This window comes from Hippopotamus amphibius, chromosome 1 (genome assembly GCF_030028045.1).
Source record: "Hippopotamus amphibius kiboko isolate mHipAmp2 chromosome 1, mHipAmp2.hap2, whole genome shotgun sequence".
NCBI classification, from domain to species: domain Eukaryota; kingdom Metazoa; phylum Chordata; class Mammalia; order Artiodactyla; family Hippopotamidae; genus Hippopotamus; species Hippopotamus amphibius.
The window spans coordinates 26,274,541-26,301,679 of record NC_080186.1 but is presented as its reverse complement, the minus strand read 5'-3'; the positions used below and the strand labels follow the sequence as shown (position 1 = coordinate 26,301,679).

Here is a 27,139-nt window from a genome sequence, read left to right as displayed (position 1 = left end):
TCTTTTCTAGTTCAAATGCCCTAGAACCGTGCTGTCTGACAGAAATATAATGCAGGCTGCACGAGCACTTTAAATTGTTCTTGTAGCCATGTTATAAAAGCAAAAAGAAACAGGTGAAATTAATTTTCACAATATATTTTATTTAACCCAATATATCCTAAATATTATCATTTCCAGATGTAACCAAAATAAAAAATATTGAGATAGTTTGCATTTTTTCCATATAAGTACTCAAAATCTGACGTATATATGAAGGTGAGTCAAAAACTATCCGCACTCCAGTTATATGAAAACTTCTGTAAATTCTGTAGCCAGAATGCAGATAGTTTTTGACTCACCCTCATATTACACATCTCAACACATCTCAGTTCAGATGAGCCACATTTAGAGGGCTCAAAAGCACATGTAGCTGGTGGCTACCATACAGGACAACACAGCCAAGAATGCTTGGTCTCAGTTACTATGGAGTTCGGATCACAGGAGGATGGAACAGGGGAAAGATACAGCAATGTTGACCCCAGCGGCCCAGCCCTCCACTTCTAACTTGGGAACCATGAAGAAGCAGCCTCCTGTTTCCCTGCCTCCCTCCCCCTCCAGCTCTGTCTGCTCCTCCCTCTTCAGCTCTGTCTGCCCCAACCCCCACCTCACTCACTGGACACCCAGGACAGCCCACCCCCATTTCTACCTCTTAGCCTTCCTCTCTCCCAATCTTGGTTGCCTCCTTCCCTGCCTGCCCCTTTGCTCCTCTTCCCTTTCTGTTTCTCTGCCCTCCCCCATACACCCACCATCCTTTCCAACTCGCTCCCTCTCCACTCTCAATCCTTCCTTTGACACTAACCTGCCTCCTTCCTTGAGCTGCCTGAGCCCTGTAACCATCAGATTCCACATGCCTCCTCTTCAGACCTCAACCAGAAGGATGCCTGGACCTCACCTGGTGATTCCCACTGCCTAGTTGGGGACCAGGTGCCCTGCCAATCAGATTCCTGGTTCAACACAGAACTCTGGCAACAGAAAGCCAGCCCAGTCCACAGGCATCCCCTCAGGGAGGATTTCTCTCCAGGTATTCTCAGTCGTGCTGGCCCCGGCCAGCTGTCTGTCAAGACTGAATCAAAGAGTTCTTGTTTCTGACTGGGTTGGCTGGTCAGCCTTAGGGGATCCCGACATTTGTAACTCACCTCTGGGCCTGCTAACATAGCAGGAGAACGACAAAGAGTTGTCCATGGCCTCTGTCCTGTCTCCAAGAAGGCAAGCCCTATGGCTCTGGTCACTGTTGGAGCAACTGCTAGAAAGAAGTTCCAAGAAAACCAGTAAACAAGAGCTAGAACTCTCCTCCAGGGAGACCATGACTCATTTTCTCCCAGGTCTCATCTTTGTCCCAAGATGTACAGAACGTCAGTGCATTCCAACCGCTACTAAACCTGCACTTGACATTCTGACTCCTACAGGAAGAAACAGTTTCCTGTGGATTCTGATCAAAGTCACGTCAAGCTGAAATATTGCTCTTTCTCTAAGTCACAATCAGAATTCAAGGACAACAGAGTCTAAACGGCAGAGCTGCCTATACCCCATTCAACCAGGATGAAAGAGTAAAAGTTTACAAAGGAAACCTCAACCTTGAGCTACAACCTCTTCTGGACATTACTAGAAGGGGAATGGGTGAAGGAAGTAGGGGAAAGAATGCCCTAAAGACCCTCCAGCTCTCCCCTCCTTCTCAAGTATGAAGTGTGTCAGCTCTGGTCCCGCACCGGAAGCAAATTGGGAATCAGGTAAGATTCAGCCTTCTGGGAACGCCTTCCTTTCTTTTCATCCATCATCATCCTTATGTTATTTGGGTCCCAGATACATCAGATTCCCCAGCACAGAGACCCTGGGGGACACAGCAAAGTAGATGTGTGAAGAAGGCCAGCAGACAAAGGAGCCATCAGTTACAGACAAAAGGCAGACTCCTGGGTTGCACACATCCACTCATGGCTGAAGAGCCACAGAGAAAAGTGAAAGGAAGATGCCTGTCCAACACAAGGGGCATGAGATCTTGGGCCCCAATCCTCCCTGATGGCCTCATTGTGTTCCCCTGACGTCCCCCCTCCTCCATCGCTCCACGCTTTTGGTGTAGCCAGGAAGATGCCAGAAGAACCCAAGACAAGTTCTTTTTTATGTTTTGCAGTTCAATTAATATAATTTATTAATTTATCAGGTCATTTCATCCCAAAATAGGATTTGACTAGTTTTAAGAGATGTACATAATATCACAGGAAGGAGAAAATAATAAAGGATCAGAAGTGAAAATGAAGCCAAATAAAATGAAGGCAGGAGTTGATGCACAAATGGAAAATCAAGAGCCTGTTCTATTTTTAGATTTGGACCTTAAATCTCTGAGCCTCCTAGTGGCCAAAATTTAATCCATTTCAATGCCATAGTCACTAACAGGGAACGGAAATCAATCACAAATGTCTAAGAAACGAGTTGCTCAAGAAAGGTCCCTGAGATAACATCTGTGTTTGCTCTTCCCCCCAGGACATGCCAGATGTGTTTAGTGTGACCCTCAGCCCAAGTAGCCTCACCTCCTCCATCTATTTCTGGGCAACTTCGGGGTGGGGGAGGGTTGGGTTGGGGACTTCATATGTGATCCTGAACAAGCCCTTACCGGGTGCTGTCCACAGAGGGTGCTTCTGGCCTGGCACCCTGGCTACAGTCTGCATGCACAGCTTCTCACCACCTCCTCCAGGGAACCCCACTGACCCACCTCCTGCTGGTCTCCGCCACCTCTAAATACACAAAAGCTACTCTGTGGTCTATGAATTCCCCAAAGCACTAAAGCCAAGCTGTGTTCTGTGTGGATGGAGAGAGAAGAGCCCTTTCCCCTCTGCCACAATGGTCCCCCAGCACCAAAGTAGGGCTCCCTGAGCCCCAGTGATTCTCAAGAGATGTCAGTGACAGCTCTGTTAGCCCCTCCCCGTGCCTCGTCTCCTGCTTGAGCTGATCCAGAACCAGCCTTAGAGGCCGACTTGTTTTCTTCACCTTCCCTCTAGACAGCAAGATTATGGGGTATTTTCCTACTATGAAAATATGAAAAATAACAGTGAGTTTAGAAAGAAGTACAATGTAATGGCAGACAGGATCTGAGTCTTCTTCACGTGCAAAGAGAATCACCAGCAGTGCCCTGATTAGAAAATCAGTGTCCAGCTGGATCCTATTCTGGTGAGTTTAGGTAAAAGGGTTTAATTGGATTCTGGCCTTGACTTAACCTAGTGGCTCCCAGAACAAAGCAGCTCTCAGCCTTGAGAAGTGGGAGACTGACCGCACTCTGAGAAGAGGGACTCTTGAGCTCTCTGCCTTCCCTCCCAGCAGCACAGGCTGGGGTCACTAGGGTTCCTGACAGAGACCAGAGGAGCAAGGCCCCAAAGGATGACGAGGGCATCGTTCTGCCACAGGGTAGGCTGGGTGAAGTCATGGTGAGGGGAGAAATTTGACATCCCAAAAATTGCACTTGGAGGTAATTCCAGATTTGCCTAAAACCAGAGTGGGGGGAAAGTGGTGCTAAAGATAGCTGGTGGTAATACTGATGCTGGAGTGTGCAGAAAGCAGCAGCCACAGGCGGGGGAAGAAGACAAACGTCTGTCACCCCGAACCCCAAGGCGCAGCCTGAACCCCACCTCTCCAGCAAAGCCTTCCTGACCTCCCACTACAGGCAGCACTAACCTCTCATAGGCGGTGACAGGGACTTAAGATGGGCATTTGCTGCTAAGAAGCAAAGTTAAGGGATGTCCAAAGGAGGGTGGGATCAAAATTGAGGTCAGGTGATGTTTCACTTAATTCTGAGTCTACTCAGAAAAAGACTTCCCAGGCCACTGGGCAACCACAGCCCAACTGGAAAATGCCCTTAGAAGGGACAGGGTGTGTCTGGGGGCCACGTCCGGATGTGCACGCCTCACTGAGGGTGTGCAGAAGCAGCTTTCTGTGGGCCTGAGTGTGCATGTAAATGTCCGTGCTGAGTGGAGGACCAAGAGGCCTGAGACAGCAGCAGGTGGAGACGCAGCTTGGGGGCCCAGGAGTGACCCAAGTAGGGCTGGCCGCCAGGCCACCAGGAATTTATCAGCATCTACATCGCAGTAAACATGCAAATGGAGAAGCAGGCCTGGGCCCCAAGGCTGGGCTACAGAGACCCAGGGTGGCCTGGGGAATGAGACTGCCTGACACCCACACCCACTCCGGACATCGCTGCATTCATGCTTCAAAACCTCTGCATCCCCGGCCCCAAAGGGTGTTCCTCTTCTCCAGACTGACTAGAGTCTTCTCTGCAGCCTGAAGGTGGAGAGCCATCCCCACTGTGGGCCCCAGAATACCCGGCTGCTACATTTTCCAGCATGGGAGGACCCCAGTTACCTTATACTCCTTCAGGCTGGAGGCTGGGGGCCACATTAAAGCTGAGGCAGCCTTGACCGTGTCTTCACCTGTTGGGGCCAAGACCTAAGAACAGAACCAGGTATCTAAAGCAGCCTGGCCCCACCTCTCCCTGCCCCTCCCTTTGGTTCTGCTGCCTACTGAGGCGTCTGTGCAATGCAAGTCTTTGTGGTGCCTTTCAGTCACCTCCGAGGAGCCAATGCCCTTCCCGAGGTGGAGGGTGCAGAAATCAAGTAAGGAGATGCAGCTCACACGAAACACCTTCCAGGGAGGCAGTCACTGCTTCCGTCTCCCATGACCAGGGTCTGACCTCTGGCCACACAGGCTGAGAAACTGCCCATTCCGCAGAGTGAATCTACTTCCCAAGAGCAGACTAGCGGTAACAAGGCTCAGGGTGTGTCAAACCAGATGTCGGTTTATTTGAACAGCAAAGACCTGCTGGGATGTCTGGGTGCCGAGTTGGGCCCCTAAGATGGAAGCCACCTGAAAGAACGTCTTCCAAAGGAAGAGTCAGGTAGGTACACAAGGAGAGAAGGGCTTCCTGGGCCACTGTCTCTCCTGGCCCACGCTGCCCTCGATTTCACAGCTGAACTTACCATTCAGCGTGACGAGAAAGGAGCAACAGATAATAATATGAAAACTGTTCACTGGAGAACATGAGACAGCAGCATACTTCCCAGCGCAGGGCAACAGGGGACACTTGAGGGGAGAGGGGCTATCCCCTCACTTCTACACAGAGCTCAGCTTGGCTTCTACAGGGACGGTCCCAGGAAATTCAGACCTACATTGAGAATTCAGGTGTCAGCAGCGACGGAGGCAGTGTCCAAAAGTTGGCTGGCACGTGCGGAGGTGGTGGGACCGGGGAGTAGCCCAGATCTCCTCTGAGAGGCATCTTCCCCTACACGTGGTGCTTCTCCAGTTCTGTCCTGGGCCCAGCATTTCTATGACTTGAACATGAATGTAACTCCCAGCATACAGGTAACTCTCTAATCCTAACCTCCCTCCAGTTTCAGGTCCAGATAGCCGAAAGCATGCTGTATACTGCCTGTTGGATGTCCCTAACCAAAATGTCCCAAATCAAACTTCTGATCTTCTGCCCTCCTGCCCTATCTGCACCTCCTCCTGTGATCCCAGTTCTGAATGATGGCAGGCTCCACCAGCCACCCAGGCATTCTGGCTTTCCCCTGCTGTCCTCACTTCTGCCTGTGGAACCTCTCAAACCCACCCCTCCTCTTCAACATTACCACTGCTCTAGTTTGGACCCTCACTTTTAGCTGGAATATCACCACAGTGTCCCAACAGGCTGTCCTAACTGCAGCACAGCCAGTTTCTGTTCAGCTATTAGGTTTCAGCAACGCACACCTGACCATATCCCCCTCAGCGGCCACGAGGTCCTCCATGACCCACCCCTGCACCCCTCCAATCTGAGCACCTAACACTCCCCACCTCCCATTTATACCCAAGTAATGCTAAGAAGCTACGGTCCCAGCCCCACCCTGAAGCCATGGTATTTCACACCACTGAGGCTCTCCCTGAACCTCCCTTTCCCTCCTCCGGGATCCTTCCTCTTGGCTCAGGTGGTACCCTACCCATCATCTTACTGTTCCAGTTACTGACACCGGCTAGTTCAAAGCCAGGGCTCACCCACAGACCCTGCTCCTCAGAGATAAGGTGAGGCCAAGAAAGGTAAACCGGGAAGGGGGTGACAGGCAGTGATCCACAGTGATCTTGTTCTTGGAAAGCAGAGGAAGGGGCTAAGGAGTGACTGGCCCCTGATCGGTCAGTGGGGCGCAAATCTCCCCACTCACTGCACGTGTGAACAGAGAGCTCCATTCGTCAAGGTTCCCTCACATCTACTATCCACTCCCCAAGTTCACAGACTAGCCACCAGGGTATGAATGGCATTCCCAATATCATAGGTGGATGACAGGAAAGGGATTCTCCTTAAAATCCTTTGGAAACCATAGTCCCTGGCCAATATTTTTAAACCTTCCTAAAGAGAAATCCTGGAGGCCAAAGCACTGCGAACTAGAAAATCAACCCGTGTGAACCTTTCTGATTGAGCCAGTCAGTGTTGTAGGCAGATCTTTATGGCCGGCATTTAGAAGGCAGTGGGCAAGCCTGGGCCAAGATGGCTCAGAGTAAAACTGCACCATGAACCTGGAATAAAGAACAGCCGTCAAAGCCCCCTCTGCCATGCTCCACACACACCGACTCCTTCCACCCGCCTTCTGCCTCAGCGTTGGAGCACAGCTTCTGCCGTGCTAAGAGGGAAAGGGACGGGAGGCAAACACACAGGGATGAGTGAGCACTGGCCAGAAAGCCCAGGTTTCTTAAAGTTTAACCTACGATCCAGAAAGTCCAACAAGAAGCAGGACTGATCCCCTGAGAAAAAGGGAAATTCTTAAAAACCCCACTTCTTTAGCCAAAACAGTATCTCATTGGAAGAAACACATCACTTTGGCTATGTTATTTTTCCCAATCTCAACTCACCTCTATGTCTCACCTATATTATTGTGAAGATGGAAATTCACATCAAGCAATTTGATAAGAACTCAGCCCTGCTCAAAGCACAATGCCAATTCTGAACATCCTCAGACCTTCAATCTTTTGTGATTCTTGATGTACATATTTGTTAAAAACAGAATTCATAGGGAATTCTAACAGGAAACGTGATCTAAAAAGTGCTTTGGCACCTGAGTTACCTGCCCCAGCATGAAAGGGGATTCAGTGTAGCGGTGAGAGCACCTCAGGCTCTAGAGACAGATCTGGCTGAATCCTGCCTCTGCCATTTTCAGGTGTGTGACCCAAGCAAGTCACTTCTCTCTTCTGGGAAATGGGGAAAATATTAGTACCTCCTGGGGCTGCTGTGAGGAGTAAATGAGATGATGTATATAAAGTGCTTAGCACAGAGCCTGCCGAAGAGCTCGATAAATGCTGGCTACTTTTGCTATTATTAATAATGATCTAGTAATGATGTCACTGTTGTCCCTGCCCTTTGATAAGCTCACGGTGGCCTGCTCTAGACCACTGATTCTCAAGCATGCCCCCTCTCACTGGAGAGTCTCAAAGTTCCCCCAGGAGGTTACGCCCCAATGGAAAACCGCCACGTGTGAGAATTTGCCAAGGTACACCGATGGGGCGTGTGTACCCATGGATGGTGTGAAGGCATAGCAAGGTCTAGAATCGCTGCTCAGGACCACTGATTTATCTCGAATCCCCTCAGTTACCAGTCTGGCTCAAACACTGATAAAGCTCTTACACGACAGCAAATATAACGACAGCCTGAGGATTGTGTGGGAGTTTTTTGCAGGAGAAAAAACATTACACTTCAGGAAAATGCCTTCGAATCTGGATCCTTAGCATTTGTAATTCACTTCCAAATTACCTGGATTGTACAAGGTAACTTCCCCGAGTACACACCAAGTTTAAAAATTGAGACAGTTTCTTTCTAGCATACATCTTAGGATCTTGGGAGATTTAAATATACATTTCTCTCTTTTGCTATGGGGAGCGGTGTCTCCTATGAGGCCTTCCCTCCTGCATGGGTTCTCCGGTGGGCACTGAAGTGGGAGCTGTTGTTGAAATCTTTGCCGCACTCCGTACACTTGTAGGGTTTCTCCCCGGTGTGGATCCTCTGGTGAATAATAAGACTAGAGCTCTGGTTAAAGCATTTCCCACACTCTCTGCACTTATAAGGCTTCTCTCCTGTGTGGATCCTCTGGTGGGTGATGAGGTTGGAACGGTCACGGAAGAACTTCCCACACTCGAGGCATTTGTAGGGCTTCTCTCCCGTGTGCACCCTCTGGTGTGTGATGAGCTTGGAACGCTCCCCAAAGCATTTCCCACAGTCCGCACACTCATACGGCTTCTCTCCGGTGTGGGTTCGCTGGTGGTTGCCCAGCGTGGAGCTCTTACTGAAGCTTTTCCCACATTCGGCACATTCATATGGTTTTTCTCCCGTGTGGATTCTTTGGTGACTGATGAGGGCAGAGCTCTTGGAAAAGCTTCTTCCACATTCAGAACACTGATAAAGTTTCTCTCCTGAGTTGGTACTTTGTGGTCCAGGAGAATTCAAGTTCTTACTGGCACTTTGAGGTTGTTCCAGAGATGTCTCCTCTGTTGAATTCCTCCAGTGAGCACGAAAGGATGGGCTTTGGCTGGAGTTTTCCCCAGGCTCACCACAGGGGTCAGGATTTCCTCCCAAGTGGATTCTCTGATGTTTCAGAAGGTTTGAGCTCTGGGTGAAGCTTTCCCAACATTCTCCACATTTATAGGGCTTTACCCTCGTGTGTGTTCTCTGGTGGGTGATGAGATTGGAGTGGTCGCTAAAGCTTTTCCCACATTCAAGGCATTTGTAGGGCTTCTCTCCAGTGTGGATTCTCTGATGGGTATTGAAGTTGGAGCGGTCACTAAAGCTTTTCCCACATTCAAGGCATTTGTAGGGCTTCTCACCTGTGTGTATCCGCCGGTGGGAGATTAACTGTGAATTCCTGCTGAAGCTTTTCACGCATGTGTCACACTTGTAGGGTTTCTCTGCAAGGTACAGGCCTTGATGGTCGATGAGTTTTTCTAAGTCCTCTTCAGAAGAACAGTCTTCCCACTGCTCCTGGGATGGATTTCCCCACTGCCCTTTACCTTCATTTTCATTTTCACTGTCTTCCCCCCAATCATGAGGGTAGCAATCATCCTCTGCACTACACTTTGATAAGACTTCAGGCAAATCTTCAAAAATGTCCCGCTCTGAAACCTGGTCTTCACTCCCATGCCTCATCTCGAAACCTGAAAGAACAAGCAGAAATGCATTTATTAGTGTCTATACATCTGGATCTTATGTCTTATGAACTTGGCTAATGTGAATTTGTACTTGTATCTTATACCTCACACCTTATAAATGTGACTAACATGAAATTGATCAAGTTTCAGTACACACACACATTTCTCACCTGTAAAGCTTAGGAATAATATGGGACACAGTAACCCCACCAAGGGAGACGTGAGCCCAGCCCAAGCAGCCAGCCGTCAGTCTCCCTGGCCAGCTACCCTATCCCACTACTGAACAACGAACATTCCCTTCTCGTGCTACATTCAGTAATGGCCTATATCATACGAGACTGAATAAACTCTATAATTGCCCAGATGAATCCAAGTAAAATCTAGACTGACTGCTTTTCTCATTTGGGGGATTAAACTAAGCTAGAGACCGTATAAGGTCAGCAAAGCACAAATCCTTTTCTTTTTCAATTTCATTCTCTCTTATAGTTCAGAGAAAAGATAATGAGCCTGGGTCCCACACACTCTCTGTGTGCTTGCAGGTTTTGTGGACGTCTAATTACTCCAAGCTTACCAGTGTCTCGGGTTTTAGGACTTGGTGTTGGAGGTCTGATGGCATCTTCACCTCCCATCTCATCCCAGGCCTCCTGGTCGACAACCTGGGTACTGCTCTGCCCAGAAGTAGGGGGACCCGCCGCATCCTTGCTGGTCCCCATGTCTCTAACCGCAGTCCGAGCCCTCATCAGTGAGTCCAGCTCCTCATAGAAGGGGCAGGTCCCAGGCGGGTAGCTGCTCTTGGCTTTTCGGTAGCTTCGAAGGAGGTTTTTGAATCTGTAGCGACACTGCTCCAGGGTCCGCAGGAAGCCCTGTGCACACAGCCGCTCTGCAATGGCCCGGTACACCTGGCTGTTCTGGTGACAGGTGCGAAGCTTCTCAGAGAATGGGGACTCGCTGAGAATGGTCAGAAAGGCCTTGGTCTCCTCGTAGCCCCAGTGCACACCTGCTGTCAGGAGTGAAGAGTTCAGAATTGAGAGGCTTGATGAGATTTGCCTAGGTCATCAGGGATCAGGGTCACCTGCCCTGCTAAACACCTAGAACACAGGCACTTTGGAAATCATCCAGGTGCCTGGGGCACCAGTAAAGAATAAACCCTTGTTTCTCAAGGCTGTGCCAAGGCTTCCCACCCCCACCCCCTTCTAAGAGATTCTATTAACACTTAAGATTCTTGGCTGAAGGGGAGGACTTGAGTGGCCATATTATACCAGGTGACCCACTCCCCTGGCTTCCACTAATTGATTCAAGGAAAGACCTGTAACTGAGATATAAGACACTCTCTCTATACCCATTCAATACATGTCCTCTACATACTTTATGAATTTCCTTTTAACAAACATGGGAACTGAGAATCCCTAAAGACATAAATGAACTTCAGATAATCTTGCAATAGAGTCCAACTGAGGATGCCCTTTCCTCTTTCGTGGAAGAAGGAAAAGGAGGTGGTTTATTTTCAGTTCCTCTGCAGGTAAATGATGCCGCTGGGGAGGCAGCATAGTGGAGGGAAAACCACATAAAACTGGAGGCAGGAGCCCTGGGCTCTGGTCCCAACATTTCATTGCTTGGGCTTCTGTGTTTCCACTTTCACAGCAATTGGGTGTTTCCCCAACATCAGTTGTTCAAGTATATACTGTCATGATTTCTGCTATATCTGTTAAATATTTCACTCAATATCTTTCTTTACCTAAATTTACTATTTGTGAAATCACAGGCTGATGTGCTCACACACATCAAAATTAAAAGTTCACCCATGTAACACCTATGATCATCCCCATACGACCAGTGACACACACTGGGAAATACTGAATTAGCTCTTTCAGGTCACTTAAGGTTTTAAAAGTGTTTGCTTCTTTTTTGCACAGCAAAGGAAACCATCGACAAAATAAAACAAAAAAACTAGTGAATGGGAGAAAATATTTGCAAATATGACCAATAAGAGATTAATATCCAACATATATAAACAGCTCATACATCAAAAAAACAAATAACTCGATTAAAAACTGGGTAGAAGAATTGAATAGACATTTTTCCAGAGAAGAAATGCAGATGGCCAACAGGCACAAGAAAAGATGCTCAACATTGCTAATCATCAGGGAAATGCAAAATCAAAGCTATAATGAGACATCACCTCACACCTGTCAGAATGGCTAGTATCAAAAAATCTACAAATAACAAATGTTGGTGAGGATGTGGAAAAAGGGAACCCTTGTACATTGCTGGTGGGAAAGTAAATTGGTACAGCCACTGTGGAAAATAGTATGGAGGTGTGTCAAAAAACTAAAAACAGAACTACCATGTGACCCAGGAATTCCATATCTGCGTATATATCTGGAAAAAAAAAAACCAAAAACACTAATTTGAAAAGATACATGCATCCCAATGTTCACAGCAGCACTATTTACAATTGTGAAGACATGGAAATGACCTAAGTGTCCATCAACAAATGAATGGATAAAAAGATGATGTGGTATGTATATGCGATGAAATATTACTCAGCCATGAAAAAGAACAAAATTTTGCCATTTGCAGCAATATGGATAGACTAGGTGGGCCTTATGCTAAGTGAAATAATTCAGAGAGAGAAAGACAAATACTGTATGATATCACTCATATATGGAATCTAAAAAATACAACAAACTGGTGAATATAACAAAAAAGAAGCAGACTCACAGATATAGGGAACAAACTAGTCATTAGCAGCAGGGAGTGGGGAGGGGCAATACAAGGGTGGGAAATGGGAGGCACAAACTATTGGGTGTATGATAGGCTCAAGGACGTATTGTACAACACAGGGAATATAGCCAATGATTTTGTAATAACTATAAATGAAAGTAATCTTTAGAACTGTATGAAAATGTTTTACAAACTTTTAACTGTTTGCTTCTACAACTAAGAAAACTTAAACAAGGAGAACTGATCACAGGAGAGAGAACAGGAGTTTGAGGATGACTTACTCCAGCAGCATGAATGCAGACTTGCAGTCTATGCCCTGAACTACACCAGAGGTTTGGTTGGTAGGAGGGTTGGAATCTGGATCCGATTAAGCCCCACTGTTCTTACCAATACGGCTCTGGAACAGAGCTGGGCCCCCTGGAATCCTGGGCCCCTGGACGGACTCTTCAGTGGCCAGGTCATCACCATTACAGTCCTCTGCTGTTTCCTCAGGCTCCCAGCCCCCTTCCTCCTGCTCATCCACCTCCACGTCACTGTCCCCCAGCCTGGGGAGAGCCACAGCCTCTCCTGGGCCGACTGAGGCTCGGATGGCCGTCCGAGCCCTCACCAGGGCCTCCAGCTCCTCATAGAAGGGGCAGGTCCCTGGCGGGTGGCTGCTCTTGGCTTTCCGGTAATTCCGTAGGAGGTTTTTGACTCTGTAGCGACACTGCTCCAGGGTCCGCAGGAAGCCCCGTGCCCTCAGCCGCTCTGCAATGGCCCGGTACACCTGGCGGTTCTGGTGACAAGTCCGGAGTTTTTCAGAAAAAGGAGACTCACTCAAAATTGCCAGGAAAGTCTTGGTCTCCTCATAGCTCCAGTGCACACCTGATACTTTCACGTCCTCCACATCCCACTGGTATCGTTCTTCCCAGGCCTTGGAGTCCTGCCAGGCCAATGCCTGAGCTGGTTTTGTCTGCTCAGTATCCAAGCTGTAATCTGCAGGGTTCTTTTTTCCAGAATTTACAAGTCTTGGACCCCAATATTCTGGTCCTTGCTCTTGCTGGGAGATGATGGTTGGTTTAGAAACTGGAACTCCTATACAAAAGGAAGACGAGACACGATTAAGTACAAATGATCTGTCGAGCGAAGCGTTTGTCTAAAAAGTCCTTGAAACATCATTTGCCTGCAAGAAACTAATGAGAAATTCCCATGCTAATCCCTTAATAGGTCTGGAAGGAAAGGGACAGGTAACTAGAGGTAACCTCACCAGAAATATACTGACCTGTTTGCTTTCTTCATTTGCTTTTTGGTTGGTGTTATGAAATGCATCATACAAAAGAGTGACTGTTACTGGTCCACAGATGGGCACATGCCCTAAATTACCCAAATGAGAATAACTTTAATGGTTGGAGGAAAGGTTGTGTGTATGTGTGTGTGTGGTGTGAGTCTCTCCTGCTAGAACCTTGAGTTCTCAAATGCCACTGTCATTTTGCCTGTGATACAAAATAGCTTCAATATGAAGCTGACACAAAGGATGGCGGAGCAGAGTCAAAGAACGAACCCAGGTCCACTGTGACATTGCCGAGCCAATTTGTACTGTAGTTGGAGCACGCCCTCCTCTGGACTTCCAATACTGTGAGAAAATAAATTTCCTTATTTCTCAAAACATTTAGCTGTGTTTAAAGGACAGATGTCCCAATAGCTCCCAACCCCAACAAATAGGAAGCCTTTAATTAAAATAAATATTTGAAGAAAACTAGATGAAAGAGTTTAAAGCTAAAAGAGGCTTAAGGATTATCTAGTTCAGCATTTCCCAAAGGCTGTTCCTTTGAACACTATTTTCCCCTGATATCATGTGCAAAAAGGACACACTTTTCATCATGTGTAAAAAGGATACACTGCCCAGCAAGTAGCCAACAGCTCCTAGTAGCTTGCCTTACTGCCATGAGTGAGACCTGCCACTGCCTCTCTACCTTACCCTACTTTCATGTCTAACTCCCCTCTTACTATCTCAGGCTCCACGGGGAAACATTCATTATTGTCTGACCTCCTGTGAAGATATGCCTACAGGGAAGATGTCACAGGGGCTTCAAGTATTTTGAGCCGTGTGATATTTATTTCTCATTGTGGTTTCAACACATCAGTCTCCGGGGCTTAGTTCACTTGACTCTGCCCCTAGAGAAGGACCCTGTTTGATGCTAAAAAGACTGGATTTCTGGGCCGGCAGGCGGGGTGCAGCCCCGAGACAGTGGTGGATGTACTGAGGAAATGAAGATAATGAGCCCTGAGAGGGCAGGCTCTTGGCAGCCAGCCTGCTGGCCCAGAAATCTGCAGCCCACACCCCCCTCCCTGCCACCACAGTGCTGGCCACAAAGAGCACGTCTTCTCCCTAGGTCTGAAATTCCAGAGACTTCACAGAGCCACGAGTCTTAGGGAGTGAAGAAACGCTCCTTGGGGACTGAGTGTACCAGAAACCTGACCGTATCTTATCCAGAGGGCACTGTTTCCTTACCCAGGAGCACACTGTTCCCACGGCTCTCTCCTGGGGGGTCCTTGCGGAACTCCTTCTCAGCATGTCTGCCGGGGCCCAGGGCTTCCTGTGGGATGTACAAGAAAAGGACCTCAAATGTCATTGACCCTTCAAAACAGCCTGGGAATCCCGCCAGGCCCCAGGAAAGATAATGGACACAGCGATGCCATGTGTGAGGCTAGCATCCTAAGGAGCAGCTCGACTAAGGAGAGGCCCAGCGGACAGGGGATGAGGGGCAGAGGCTCACACCCTGCACCCAACGGCAGGCTACAGAGAGAGGAGAGGAGCAGGGCAAGGACATGGGAGAAGTAATGACAGGAAAGGAGGAACAAGCAGCAGCCTACCTGGGACTCCGCTGTCACCTCCCAATCTCCAACGCTCCCCATCTTTGGGAGAGTAGGGACTCGGGGAGTGAGGACAGCTGAGGAGGAGAAAACATCGCTGAAACTCAAGCCCCGGTTCCCAAAAAACCGCCTTCCTCTCAGGTCCAGCTTTCCTAAAGCCTTGCTTGGATCAAACTGAGACTATTCCTGTAGCCAGTGCAGATGTCCACTTTCACTTCCCTTCTAAAGTATCTAGCTCCTAAGCTGCCGTGTGTGAGATGTCAGCCCTGAACCCCTATGATCACCAACCTACCCCAGGCCCAGCCTGAGCCTGCCATGATTCAGCTACAGTGGGGCGTGCTGACACCACTGGGAGCGTCATCTTCTTACTTCTCAGGGTGTCCATCAGGCACTGTCCTGTCCCTCGCCCTGAATTCTGCATGTCCCTCATCAGACACGCTTCCTTACCTCCCATCCTTTACCCCACTTCCCTGATGGACCCTGACTCTTGGTACTCACCACTCTCTTTCAAGGGCTGTGGCACCATCTTGGTGTCTAGATGCTTGGGAAGGTCAGGACACGGATTCTTCACCCACATCTTCTGGGACTGTCCCTCAGGCCAGTGATCTGCTGGCTGCAGATGGAAACTCCGAGATTCCTTCATTGTCTTTAAGGACCTGGTCTCTTCTGCACACAATTCCAGTTCCTACACACAGATGGCCAAAATTCCCAATCGTTACGTTCAATAACTGGCAGGGCAGGGCATGTCTTGTGAGTACAACTGTGGTTCAGAGGTTAACAGGCTCTTTTTAAAAACCAAAGATGGCCTAACGTATGATGACAAAGCCATCAGACTGACTTCAGTAAAGAGACTAGCATTTATATCACCAAATGAGTACTGCCTTATTCAACACAGAGAGGTTATACAAGGGTCTAAATGAGGCCACACAAAACACTTTTGAATTATAACGAGATAAATTATGTAAAATTTTTGTGACATAAAAAAACGATAAAAGTTAACCAGGTATATGTTAAAAGGCAAAAGGAAGCATAAAAGTAGATACAACTGTAATTTTAAATGTAATTGCTCTAAATTTTCCTGCTGAAAGGCAAGGAAAACTCAAAGAATTGTAGATGGAATTTTAAAATGAAATAAAAGAATGTGCTATTTCAGAAAGGCACATCTGATCTTAAAGCAGAAGGATATGCAGAGATAAGGGATTGTAACAAAGAGAAAACAGAAATGGCAATTTTAATTTCAATGCAGAAATTTAAGCGAAAAAGTACTCAGAGCTATGGAGAACATACATATAATAAAAGGAAATAGTCAAGTAAGAGATAACATTACCCAATTCAGCTTTATCAATCATAAAGCTACTTTCTTATCTCTAGCTCTCAATTGATTCCAAATTCAGAAGTAGTGGTTGAGATGTTATTCCCTGGCCCTAAAACCCCAACAATATAACAATCTCATTGTATCACAGGAACACCTAACTTTAAAAAAGTATTACAATCTTTTCAATAGGCATTTTCAATATTCACATGATTCAAAAATCAAAAATATACACAAGGATATAATCAGTGAAAATACCCCATCCCCACCTGTCTCCATTCCACCTGCCCAGTGTCTCCCTCCACTCCTTACCGCTGGTAACCATGGTTCATCTGCAGCCTTTCAGAGTTTCTTTATACTCAAGCAACTGTAAGTATGTATTCTTCTCTCTCCCCACTTTTACACAAAAGATAGCAACTATGTATACATACATTGCCCTGAACCTTATTTTTTTTACCCAAAATAATATCCATCTTTATCAAACTTTATTATCGAGTTTGCCAAACTTCACTCCAAAAATCTTTTGGCCAAGCTGAAAACTCAAATCCACCCTCACAAAGAGAAATTTTATCTTTGAGAAGATACGTAAGAAAGGGCCATGACCATCAAAAGCCACTCCCAGTGAGGAGACACACCAATGTCCTGTGTGGTTCACAGAGAACAAACACCTGCTTATCAACATTTTGTTTAAGAAAATAATAACTTTGTGTTCAGGGTAAAAATAACGTTGTTAAAGTTACAATCTTATAGTCCATAGAAGTACTGTGGCCCAGACCCAACAATAACCCTCACTCTCAGCCCTAGCCCCTCCGACTACTGCTACACCTAAGCCAAGACTCTTATTCCACAGATGGTCATTGTGGACACAGAGACAAGTAGATTCAAGTGACAGCAGGGAGGCAAAAAATCAGTAGGATATTGGCTGGAAGCAAGGTGAATTAGGAATCCATCAAATGTGACACATGTATACAATGGAATATTACTCAGCCGTAAAAAAAAGAACACAATAACGCCATCTGCAGCAACATGGACGCACCAGAGATTATCATACTAAGTGAAGTAAGTCAGAAAGAGAAATACCACACTATATCACTTATATGTGGAATCTAAAATATGACACAAATGAACCTATCCACAAAACAGAAACAGATTCATGGACATAAAGAACAGAACTGTGGTTGCCGAAGTGGGGCGGGAGGGGGAGGATGGATTGGGAGTTTGGGGTCAGCAGATGCAAACCATTTATATACAGAATGGATAAACAACAAGGTCATACTATACAGCACAGGGAACTATATTCAATGTCCTGGCATAAACCATAATGGAAAAGAAGAAAGAATGTATACGTATGTATAACTGAGTCACTTTGCTATACAGCAGAAATTAACACAACATTGTAAATCAACTATACTTCAATTTAAAAAAAAAGAATCCATCAAAAATGCCTATGCACCACACAAAAACCTGCAAATGGATGTGTATAGCCACTTTATCCGTAATTGCCAAAACTTGGAAGCAACCAAGATGTCCTTCAGGAGGCAAAAAGACAAATAAACTGCAGTACATCCAGACAGTGGAATATGATGCATCACTGAAAAGAAAGGAGCTATCAAGCCACGAAAAGGCACGGAGGAACCTTAATGCACATTACAAACTGAAAAAAGGCAATCTGAAAAGGCTATACACTGCCATGACTCCAATTATACAAGAGCATAATTCCAATTATACAACATTCTGGAAAAGGCAAAACTACGAAGATAGCAAAAAGATCTGTGGTTTTGTGGTTGCCAGAAGTTAGGGGGGAAGGAGGGATGAGTAGGTGGAGCAGAGATGATTTTTAGGGCAGTGAAACTTTTCTGTATGATACTATAATGGTGGACACAGGTCATTATACATTTGTCCACATCCACAGAATACACAGCATCCGGACTGAACCCTAATGTAAACAATGGATGCTGAGTGACAACAACACTCGAGGATTGTGACAAATGCACCACTCAGGCAGGAGATGCTGACAGCGGGGGAGACTGTGCACGTGTGAGGCAGGGGGTGAACGAGAACTCTGTACTTTCTGTTCAGTTTTGCCATGAAACTAAAATTGCTCTAAAAAATAGCCTTTTTTCTTTTTTTTTTTTTTAACACCTAGGCACCTGATGGGGAGAGGGGCTGTGCAAGAGGGTGATGACAGAATAAACAAGGTCAAAATCACAAAACAGCAAAGCTGAAAGATTTTTTTTAAGGGAAATATTTTAAAGGCCATTTAGCCCCATAGGCAGCAACCCTTTTCAGGTGGTGGTTCTCTTTGAGGAACATAGTTCTTGTATTTCATTCCATTACTAAGACTTGGAAAAATTTTACCTGCAGAGACTATAACTAAGCTTCCAATGTAAGATCACAAGCTACAACACATGTGCCTAGGGGAAGAAAACAAGCTTCTTCGCTACTTATCCATTTGTTTTGATATTTGTGAGTACTCAGAAGCAGGTAGAAAAGTTAAAAAATGAAAATAAAAGTCATAGAAAAAAAAACAGCAACACATTATAGAGAAGATTCCATTACCTTTTTTTTTTTTTCCAATTTTAGAAGTAGTTCGACCTTTGCTCAGTTCACAGGGGTATAATTTGAGAACTTTTTGTCTAGACCAACCCTCTCTTTGTGCAGATGAAGAATTATAAAGACCATGATTTAAGTCAATTCTCATCTCCGGGTTTCAAGTTCTTCATCTTCCAGCTCTGAAGCCCTAAGACATCCGTATGTTTCTTCACTGACACTTAAAACAAATAGCTGGTTCTTTAAAAGAAATAATCTGGGAGGGTGGGGTAATACATTAAAATAAGGTATACTCTCTCATATTTAGTTCTCTAACTTTAAATATTATGCTTTCTGTGTCTTCAATCACTTTGTAAAGGAATCCAAAAAGCAAAGCCACAGACCTTAAATCTTTCAGGCCCCTAGTCTCACATCTGTACAGAGCTTTGCCTTTTACAACGTACAGAAAACCCCTGCTTTGTGCAAGGGATATGCTCTCAAACCTATGATTTCCCCCAGCAAAATGTGATTAAGTATAATATCACAAGAATTACTGACTATATAAGAAGTGGAAGCAGGACTCCCCTGGTGGCACAGCGGTTAAGAATCCACCTGCCAATGCAGGGGACACAGGCTCGAGCCCTGGTCTGGGAAGATACCGCATTGCTGTGAAGCAACTAAGCCTGTGTGCCACAACTACTGAGCCTATGCTCTAAAGCCTGTGCTCCACAACAAGAGAAGCCACCACGAGAAGCCCATGCACCGCAACAAAGAGTAGCCCCGACTCGCCACAACTAGAGAAAGCCTGTGTGCAGCAACAAAGACCCAACACAGCCAATAAATTAATTAATTAAAAAAAAAAAAGTGGAAGCAACAAGGTTATGTTGAGATGAAGGTTCTGGGTGGCTGGCTCGGCCCACAGTCGGCTGAAGGACTTGTCCTACTAGTATCAGCTTCGAAGCAGGATTCAAAATTTGTGTCGTAGCAAAATTATAAATTATTATCATGGGCTTTCAGGGTCTCTTGCAAATTGTTTAAGAACTGCAAATGTTAAATCCACATCCCTTATCTCAGCTCTACCACTTCTATAAATATGGACAGGTTACTTACCTGAGTCTGTTGAATCATTTGAAAAATGGCCATGATAACAGCACCTACCTTATTGGGTTGCTGGGTTGATTAGATGAGCAATATGTATAGAAAGCTTAGAACAGTGTCTGACGCACAGTGAGTGCTCAATAAAGGTCAGTTAATATCTCATTTGAGCCTCATGACTCAGAGGTATTTCATTTCCCATGGTTTGCAGATAAGGCATCTGTCACATAGTAAAAAGAACAATGAACTTGGAACCTAAGGATCTGGGTTTAGGCTCTGGTTCATACCGACGGAGCCTTGTGAGCGACCTGACTTTGGGGGTCTTAGTTTAGTCTTAAGATGAGAACAATAATGCTCTTTCTGTCTACCTACATTCCTGCTGTCAGAATCCATAGAGACCACATATGTAGAAAGATTCTATTCAGTCTAAAACAATACAAATTAAATGTACTGTGAATATGGTCCTGGGAGGCAGTGTAGAGCAGTGGTTATAAGTGCTGGCTTTAGAATCAGACAGCCTGAATTCAAATCCTGCCTCTACCATCTAGTATCCAGCCACCTGGAGCCAATTACCTTTCTTTTCCTTGCCTCAGTTTCCTTATTGGTAAAATTAGGATAACAGTACCTATCTCATTAAACTGTTGACAGGATTAAATGAGTTAATACATGGAAAGCACGAAGTACAGCGCCTGGTACACAGCAGTGTTCAATAAACATCAGATGCTTGATAATATTATTATTGTGGTTTTGGCAATTATCAACCTAGTTGCAGCCCCACTGCCTCGCCTGACCCGCTCCTTGGAGAACAGGCTATTTGCCTCACCCGCCGTCCTGCGGCCCGGGCCTCTCGGTGCCAATCCTCCACCAGGGCCACCGCCTCCTCGCCGCTCTCAGGGTGATGCGCCTGTACCCAGGCCTGGACCTCCCTGGGTAAGATAGTCAGGAACTGCTCCAGCACCAGCAGCTCCAGGATCTGCTCTTTGAGGCGGATCTCGGGTCTCAGCCAGTGACAGCAGAGTGCCCAGAGCTGGCTGAAGGCCTCGTGGGGCCCCGCCGCATCCCTGTACTGGAACTGCCTGAAGCGCTGGCGGGAGGCTTCAGGGCCAGGAACAAGGTCATGGTCCTTCTCCCGGGGTTGGGAGTCTGGTCTCCACAAGTCCTCCTCCAGCTTCACAATCAGGAGTTCTTCAGGCTCTGGCTGGGGAGAGGCCTGGGCCCGGGCTTCCAGGGCTACTGCCATGATCTCTCCTGGACGCCTCCCTTCAGCCGGGCCGTCCTTGTCCAGCGTCTTCCTGCATCTGTAGTGTGTCCTCAAGGGGTTCCTGGGAGAGGAAATGCTCCCCCAGGCTCTGAATGCAGAAAGACAAGGGACAGTGTGAGCAAGGGGATCAGGAGCCTCACCTTCCTCACTCCCCCCACACCTCCCACTGCTTTGCATGGGGTAGCGCTGCCCTTTCTCATAAGCAGGAAGTTAGCCCATAATCTGCCACCAAAACCAGCAGCCAGCACACCTCAGAGGAAGACAGCACAGTATCAAATCCTCTGGGACACCCTAAACGCCTTAGCTGGGCATCAAGGCTGCCATGATTGGTCCCAGCCTAGCCTTCCTCCCTCTGTACACGTCCCAAGTCTGGCCTCCCCTCAAGTTGGGCTCCAAATGTCACCCCCTCCAGTCTTTTATCCTGGGTCTTAAGCCTGCTTCTAAGGGTGCCCTTCTTAAAAAATGCCTCACTCCACACTCTCCCTTGTTCATCCCACCCATTTGCCATTTTTCACCGTCTCTAAACTGACAACTCCCAAAACGTCAGTCAGGACCTGTTTCCAGACCCCAAAGTCCAGCCACCAACAAGGCATTTCCATGTGACTCTTCCTCAGACACTTCCAATTCAGTGGGTCCGAAGCTGAATTCATCACTTTTTCCTGCAAACCTGTCCCTCTTCTGGAGCTCCCCATCCAGTGAAAGCAACACCTTCCATCAAGGCACCCATGCCAGAAAGGTGGCCATCATCTTCTTCCAGGATCGGCTGTATCCAGTCATCACCAAGCTGGCTCTCCTGGGCCTTCTCAGCATCTCCATCCCCAGCCAGTGTCACCTCCTCATCCAAAGAAACATCGTGCCTTCACTTGATCAGCCTCCTAATTCATGTCCCTGCCTTCACTCCCCTCACCCCAACCCCTGGTCCATTCTTCACACAACCAGAAGGGGTCAAAATCTGACCACGTCACTTCCCTACTAAACACCCTCCCGTGACCTCCCATTGCCCTCGGGATGAAGAGCCAGCCTTGCCCAAGACTCCACCTCATCTCTTGATCACGCTCCCACTCGGCAGGGTGTTCCAGGCATGGCTCGCAGCTCCCACATCGGACTGCCCTCTGAACCCTCCCACAAGCCACCATCTCCTTTGGGAACAGTCTCCCTTTCTTCAGGTAGCTAGGTGTCAGCTGAAATTGCACTTGCGGCCCTCCTTGTGCCCTGAAAGAAGATTCCAGCCCTCAGCCGCACGCTTCCATGCCACCTTAGATGTTCTCTGTCATCACCCTGATCATCGTTTGTTGTAATTCTCTCACCCACTGGATCATAAGCTTCCTCAGGGACCTAGTGTAGGGCTCAGCGCACAGAGGAAGCACTCAACAAACAGTGAAATAATGGACAACTGATGGCGGTGATGGCTCATGAAGCCAGGATTATAATTAATCACTTTCTAGATTTAAAAAAAAATGACCTTCTTGCTGATGTCAGAAGGGATTCTTTTCTCCTCTTTATTTCCATCTCTGTGACACTTGCCATGTTCTACACTGTACTAGAGGGGTGTGTGTACATGTGTGTTCCCAAAAGAGTACAGCCTCACTGAGGGCAAGGCATAGAGCTCACTCCTCTGTTTTTCATACCCCTCCCCTCCGCCACCCCACAATAAGCAGGGTGCACTAAACACAGGAGGATCTCAGTAAATGCTTGTGGAGGGAACGCCTGGGGGTTGCTTCTTTTACACAATAAAGACTCTGACGATACTCATGCTGGGTTATTTGGAAACATGAGCTCTCTGTGTCACTCTCAACAAATATAGAAAACATTAAAAATGCCCACTCGGGAATTCCCTGGCAGTCCAGTGGTCAGGACTTGGCACTTTCACTGCAGAGGCACCAGTTCGATCCCTAGTCAGCGAACTAAGATCCTGCATGCTGCACAGAGCAGCCAAAAAAAAAAAAAGCCCACTCACAGGAGGCTATTAGCTGCTTCCAAGTGGGAATGACACAGCTGAACTGAGAATGGAGGGAGGGTGGTATTTTAATTTTAGGCCATCTGACTGGACTGTCTGGAAACAAGGCAAGGGTGACAAAAAATAAAGGCTTGTCCCAAGGACCTCCACACATATAGGAAGAGGCTAGGAACATTACTCATGACCACCTGGCCACTTTCTGCTTGTCCTTCAGCTACCAACTCAATGTCACCTCATCTGTTAAGAGTTTCTTGACATGTCCTTGTCATTCCAAGCCCCTATTCCTGCTCTCCAAAAATTGCCTCCCCTGATCCTGTGTTCCCAAAGCACTTGGCATGTACCTCTAACATGGGTGTGACCCGACACTATTGTAGTTACCTGTTCTTACATCCGACAGTCCCATTAGACCGTACTGCTAGGGCCACTACTGTATCTTACCCATTTCTGTATCCACAGTGCCCAACCCAGTGTCTGATAAATAGCAGGGCCATTTCAAGTTTTGCCTTTTATTAAAATGGTAAATGGGGTACATCAAAAGCCTAGTGGGCTATGGAAGGCCCATAATTTACACTGAGCTAAAGTATTCACCTTTCATGAAATTTCTTTTTTAACCACGGCCTTAATCATGCACTAGTCCAAACACATTTGCATCACTATCTCACAGGAAGACTAATTCACCAGTCATCTGCAGAGTTCCACTATGGACCCTGTACTGTACTAGGAACTAGAGCGCCAACAGTGAGTAAGACAGACAGTCTTCGCCTTCATGAAAATTACAGTCTAATAAGAGAGTCGATAAAGCAAGCAAATAAGTGTACGCTCCTACACAGAGAGAACACTTACAAAAACAGGCAATCAGCAGTCTCACCAGGTCCAGAGAGTCTCAGATAATTTTTTCTTTGGGGAAGACTTCAAAGTCGCAAAGGTTAGTTTCAAATACAATCTGAAAGGCTTTTTTTGCTACTCTCTTAGACAGATGTGAAAAGCAGTCTAGCCACACAGGCAGCAAAGCAGACCTCACACAGAACTGACAGAGGAAAAATGGACAAGGGCATTCCTCAGTGCCAAGACTATCAGAAAATATCAGGGGCTCACTAGGATCAGCAACCTCAAAGAGTAGCCATTTATGTAGTGCCCATGGTATACCAGGCTTGGTGCTAAGTGTTCTATATTCACGATCTCACTGAATCTTCCAGGCAAGCAGCTGAAGAATCAGTAGTGTTGAGTTGCCTTACACTGATCTGTAACCTACACACATTAAGCTAGGTATAAACACCAGAAAGGGAAGGAAAGGACATAATTTAAATCATGCAGCCAGTTCCATTCACTGTATGTCTATTCCAGAGCATGTGGTGATGATACCCATTACTCTGCTGGTCCCCAGGCTGGTTGAGCTGCCCCAAGCCTCCCTTTTCACTGAGAGAGAGCAGAGTGTCTTCCATACAGCATGGTCCCTGAACACAAGCCAACTCTTTCATCTAATGTTCAACCAAGAAAACCCTGCTGTGCTATTAGCTTACTGAAGGAGAGCATGTTGGTTTCTAAATGGCTCCTTGCCAAGGGATTTTCAAGCTGACTGTGATTTTTGGCTAAATGTGATTTTTCACCTTCTGTGCTGACTTTAGAATACAATTAGCCGGTGAGGTATAACTTCACTACGTCCCCAATTTACATAGAGGGAAACTGAGCTTCTATGAAGAAGATTCATGTGAGGTTCCACAGCCAGCAAGTAGTACATTGGGAGCTAAGCCCAGTTTCCTGCAGTCATTTCTCTTAACCATCCCACAGAACCTCCTCGAGGTCAACCAGTCATCCAAACCCCTGAGAAGATGATATGGAGAGTGGAAAGAACACAAAGGCAGGAATGAGCAGATCAGGGTTCCAGTTCCACTCCCTCCTTGTACCAGCTGTGTGACTTTGGACAGGTCACATGGCCTCGACAGTTGCCTATGTAAGACTGCGGCTTACAGCCAGATCCTACCCCAATTAGTAAGACGGGAGCACAGCAAAGAATCAGGGAGACTAGAATCAGTGGCTACAGATTTAAATAGCTGTGGGGTCAGGCAATGTAAATGAGCACACAAGTGGAGTGGGGACTGCGGCCAACTGCAGAGCACCAGGATGCAACTGGCCCAGTGTTCCCAGGCCTTCCAACTTTTCCCAGAAAAGCTAGAACTCTGGATTTCCAAATGTCAGCAACCAGCTCAAAATTGTTTCAAACACCATGAGGATTCAATAGAGCGGGACGGTGGGCTTCATTCAGCATGGGCTGTCACTTTGCCACCTTTCAGCTAAGTAATCTCAAAGATCTCTTCCAAAAGCCAGGAAGAACTAGAAAGGTAGAGTCCCCTCAGCAATGAGCGATCTTCCATTAAAGCCAGGATCCCTTCATAAGCACAGGGAAGCTGAGGGGCATCCTGGCTCCCGTGGATGTGGACATAGGGAGTGGGGTCCCAGTGAACAATGCGCTGAAAGAGAAGATCTGCCCCAGTCTCATAACAAAGGCCAAGACTAGTCTGTGACCTTCAAAAAGAAACTGGGAGTTCCCAAAGGCTATCAAGCTCACTAGGCTGATGGTCCAGGCTACTGCTTACAGCAGCCTGACCTTACACTTAAGGGCTTAAACCAGGGAGAGCAAATAGATCTCATTTAATGCACCAACTTTAGTCAACTGTGCTAAGGACTTTGAATCCCGTGTGAATATGTGCTGTGACCAATGAGCTGTGATGTCCAAACACAGGAAGGGGAGTTGCAGCACACAGTCTGTCTATTTGCCATCCCTGGCTTAAACTCCCCTAGGCACTGAATCAGCTTCCAGCAAAGACAGCCCTGACAGGCAGGAGAAGACTAAAGCTTACACCCTTGGAAATCCACTGCAAGTAGCAGTTTTCAAGCCTGATATAGCAAAGCTCACCCTGGACGGTCTTTATTCACACATTTATCAAGCATTTACTGATTTACTTGATTTACATCAAGTACTTACTACTCTGGGCTGGGCAATGGGGAAATGGAGGTGATGCAGAAACTGTTCCTGTCCTGGAGATGCTCACAGCATAGTGGAAGAAACCAAAAAAAAAAAAGAAAGAAAGAAAATCACAGATAATTATGATCAAATGTGGTAAATACAATAAAAGAGGCCTGTGGGAGCTGGGGTGGGGGGTGACTTAAATAAACAAAGTAACATTTGAATTGGTTCTAGAAGAAAGACTGGTTCTCTTAGCAGAGAACTGGGGGGTGGGGGTGGGGAGGGAGGGAGTGTATTCTGAGCAGAGAGAACAGCATGTACAATGGTGGAAACCCAAACAGCCTCCCCAAGATATGGGGATAACCTTGACAGGATGAAGATTAGGCTGGAAAGGGAGTCCATGAAGGGTCTTGAATATCAGGCTAAGGTGTTTGGACTTAATTGCATAGTTGATGGGAGTTAATGAAGGTTTTCAAGTAGAAGGCCTAATCTGATTTGTGGGTTCAAGCAATCACAGTAGCTACGATGTGTTTGTCCAAACTGGGAAGGTGAAAAGGTGTAGGCTTTAGCAAAAACCCTGACAAAAAAATGTCTCAAGACACATTAAGGAAATTGAAAGATGTGAAGATTCCTGGATGTGGAAGAATGCAGGAGGAATCAGACGGCGCCTGGGTAAAGTGGAAGTTGGTACCATTCACTTCCATCAGGAAGAAGGAAAGAGATGCTGGTTTGGGGAGGAACACAACAGGCAGTCGCACCCACTGGGTTACAGGGGTCACGACCATTAGAGAAATTGTACGGGGGTATCAACTCAGCTGTTTGTTTTAGATGAGCAGGTAGAGCCTGGAACACTATTTTTAATGTCTGGCTTCAAGCTCAGGCCCTCTTACCCTCACTTCTTGTAGGGCCCCAGAACCCTCTATCCTTCCCTATGAGGGCTCCAGATCCTTCCACCTTCAGAACCTCTCCCGGTTCCCTCACCTACAGACCTTTCTAAGAACCACCTCACTCCCAGGGCCTTCAATCTCCCTCCTCATCCCCGACCCCTCTATGACCCTTTCCATCTCCGGACGCTTATCCTCTGACCGCCCCTCACCCCCAACCCCACATAAAAGCTTCCTTCTCCCCTCTCACCTTCCCGGCCCCCTGTGACACCACCACCTCCTAAGCCTCCAGCCCAGAGCCTTGAGTCTCAGCTGCCCCTGCCCCGCCACCCGGACTCACCCACCGAGACACCCACTTCACAACAGGGCGGAAGTGCTCCAG

At 46.9% G+C, this 27,139-nt stretch overlaps 1 protein-coding gene across 6 annotated transcripts; it reads right to left on the bottom strand.

The window, feature by feature from the left end:
* Positions 1 to 7,706: 7,706 nt before the first annotated feature.
* Positions 7,707 to 27,139, bottom strand: ZSCAN20 (zinc finger and SCAN domain containing 20). 6 transcript variants are annotated; one of them, XM_057715181.1, is made up of 8 exons: positions 27,098 to 27,139; positions 20,514 to 21,039; positions 15,253 to 15,439; positions 14,755 to 14,831; positions 14,393 to 14,477; positions 12,289 to 12,975; positions 9,749 to 10,177; positions 7,707 to 9,183 (listed from the first exon to the last, which is right to left on the bottom strand). In XM_057715181.1, the coding sequence occupies exons 2-8, from the start codon at positions 20,928 to 20,930 to the stop codon at positions 7,925 to 7,927; spliced, it is 3,141 nt and encodes a 1,046-aa protein (XP_057571164.1). In that variant the 5' UTR covers positions 20,931 to 21,039; positions 27,098 to 27,139; the 3' UTR covers positions 7,707 to 7,924. The 6 variants fall into 6 exon arrangements, with proteins under 6 accessions (XP_057571164.1, XP_057571173.1, XP_057571190.1 ...); XM_057715190.1 differs by having other exon boundaries at positions 27,102 to 27,130; XM_057715207.1 differs by lacking the exon at positions 27,098 to 27,139 and adding an exon at positions 25,892 to 25,940.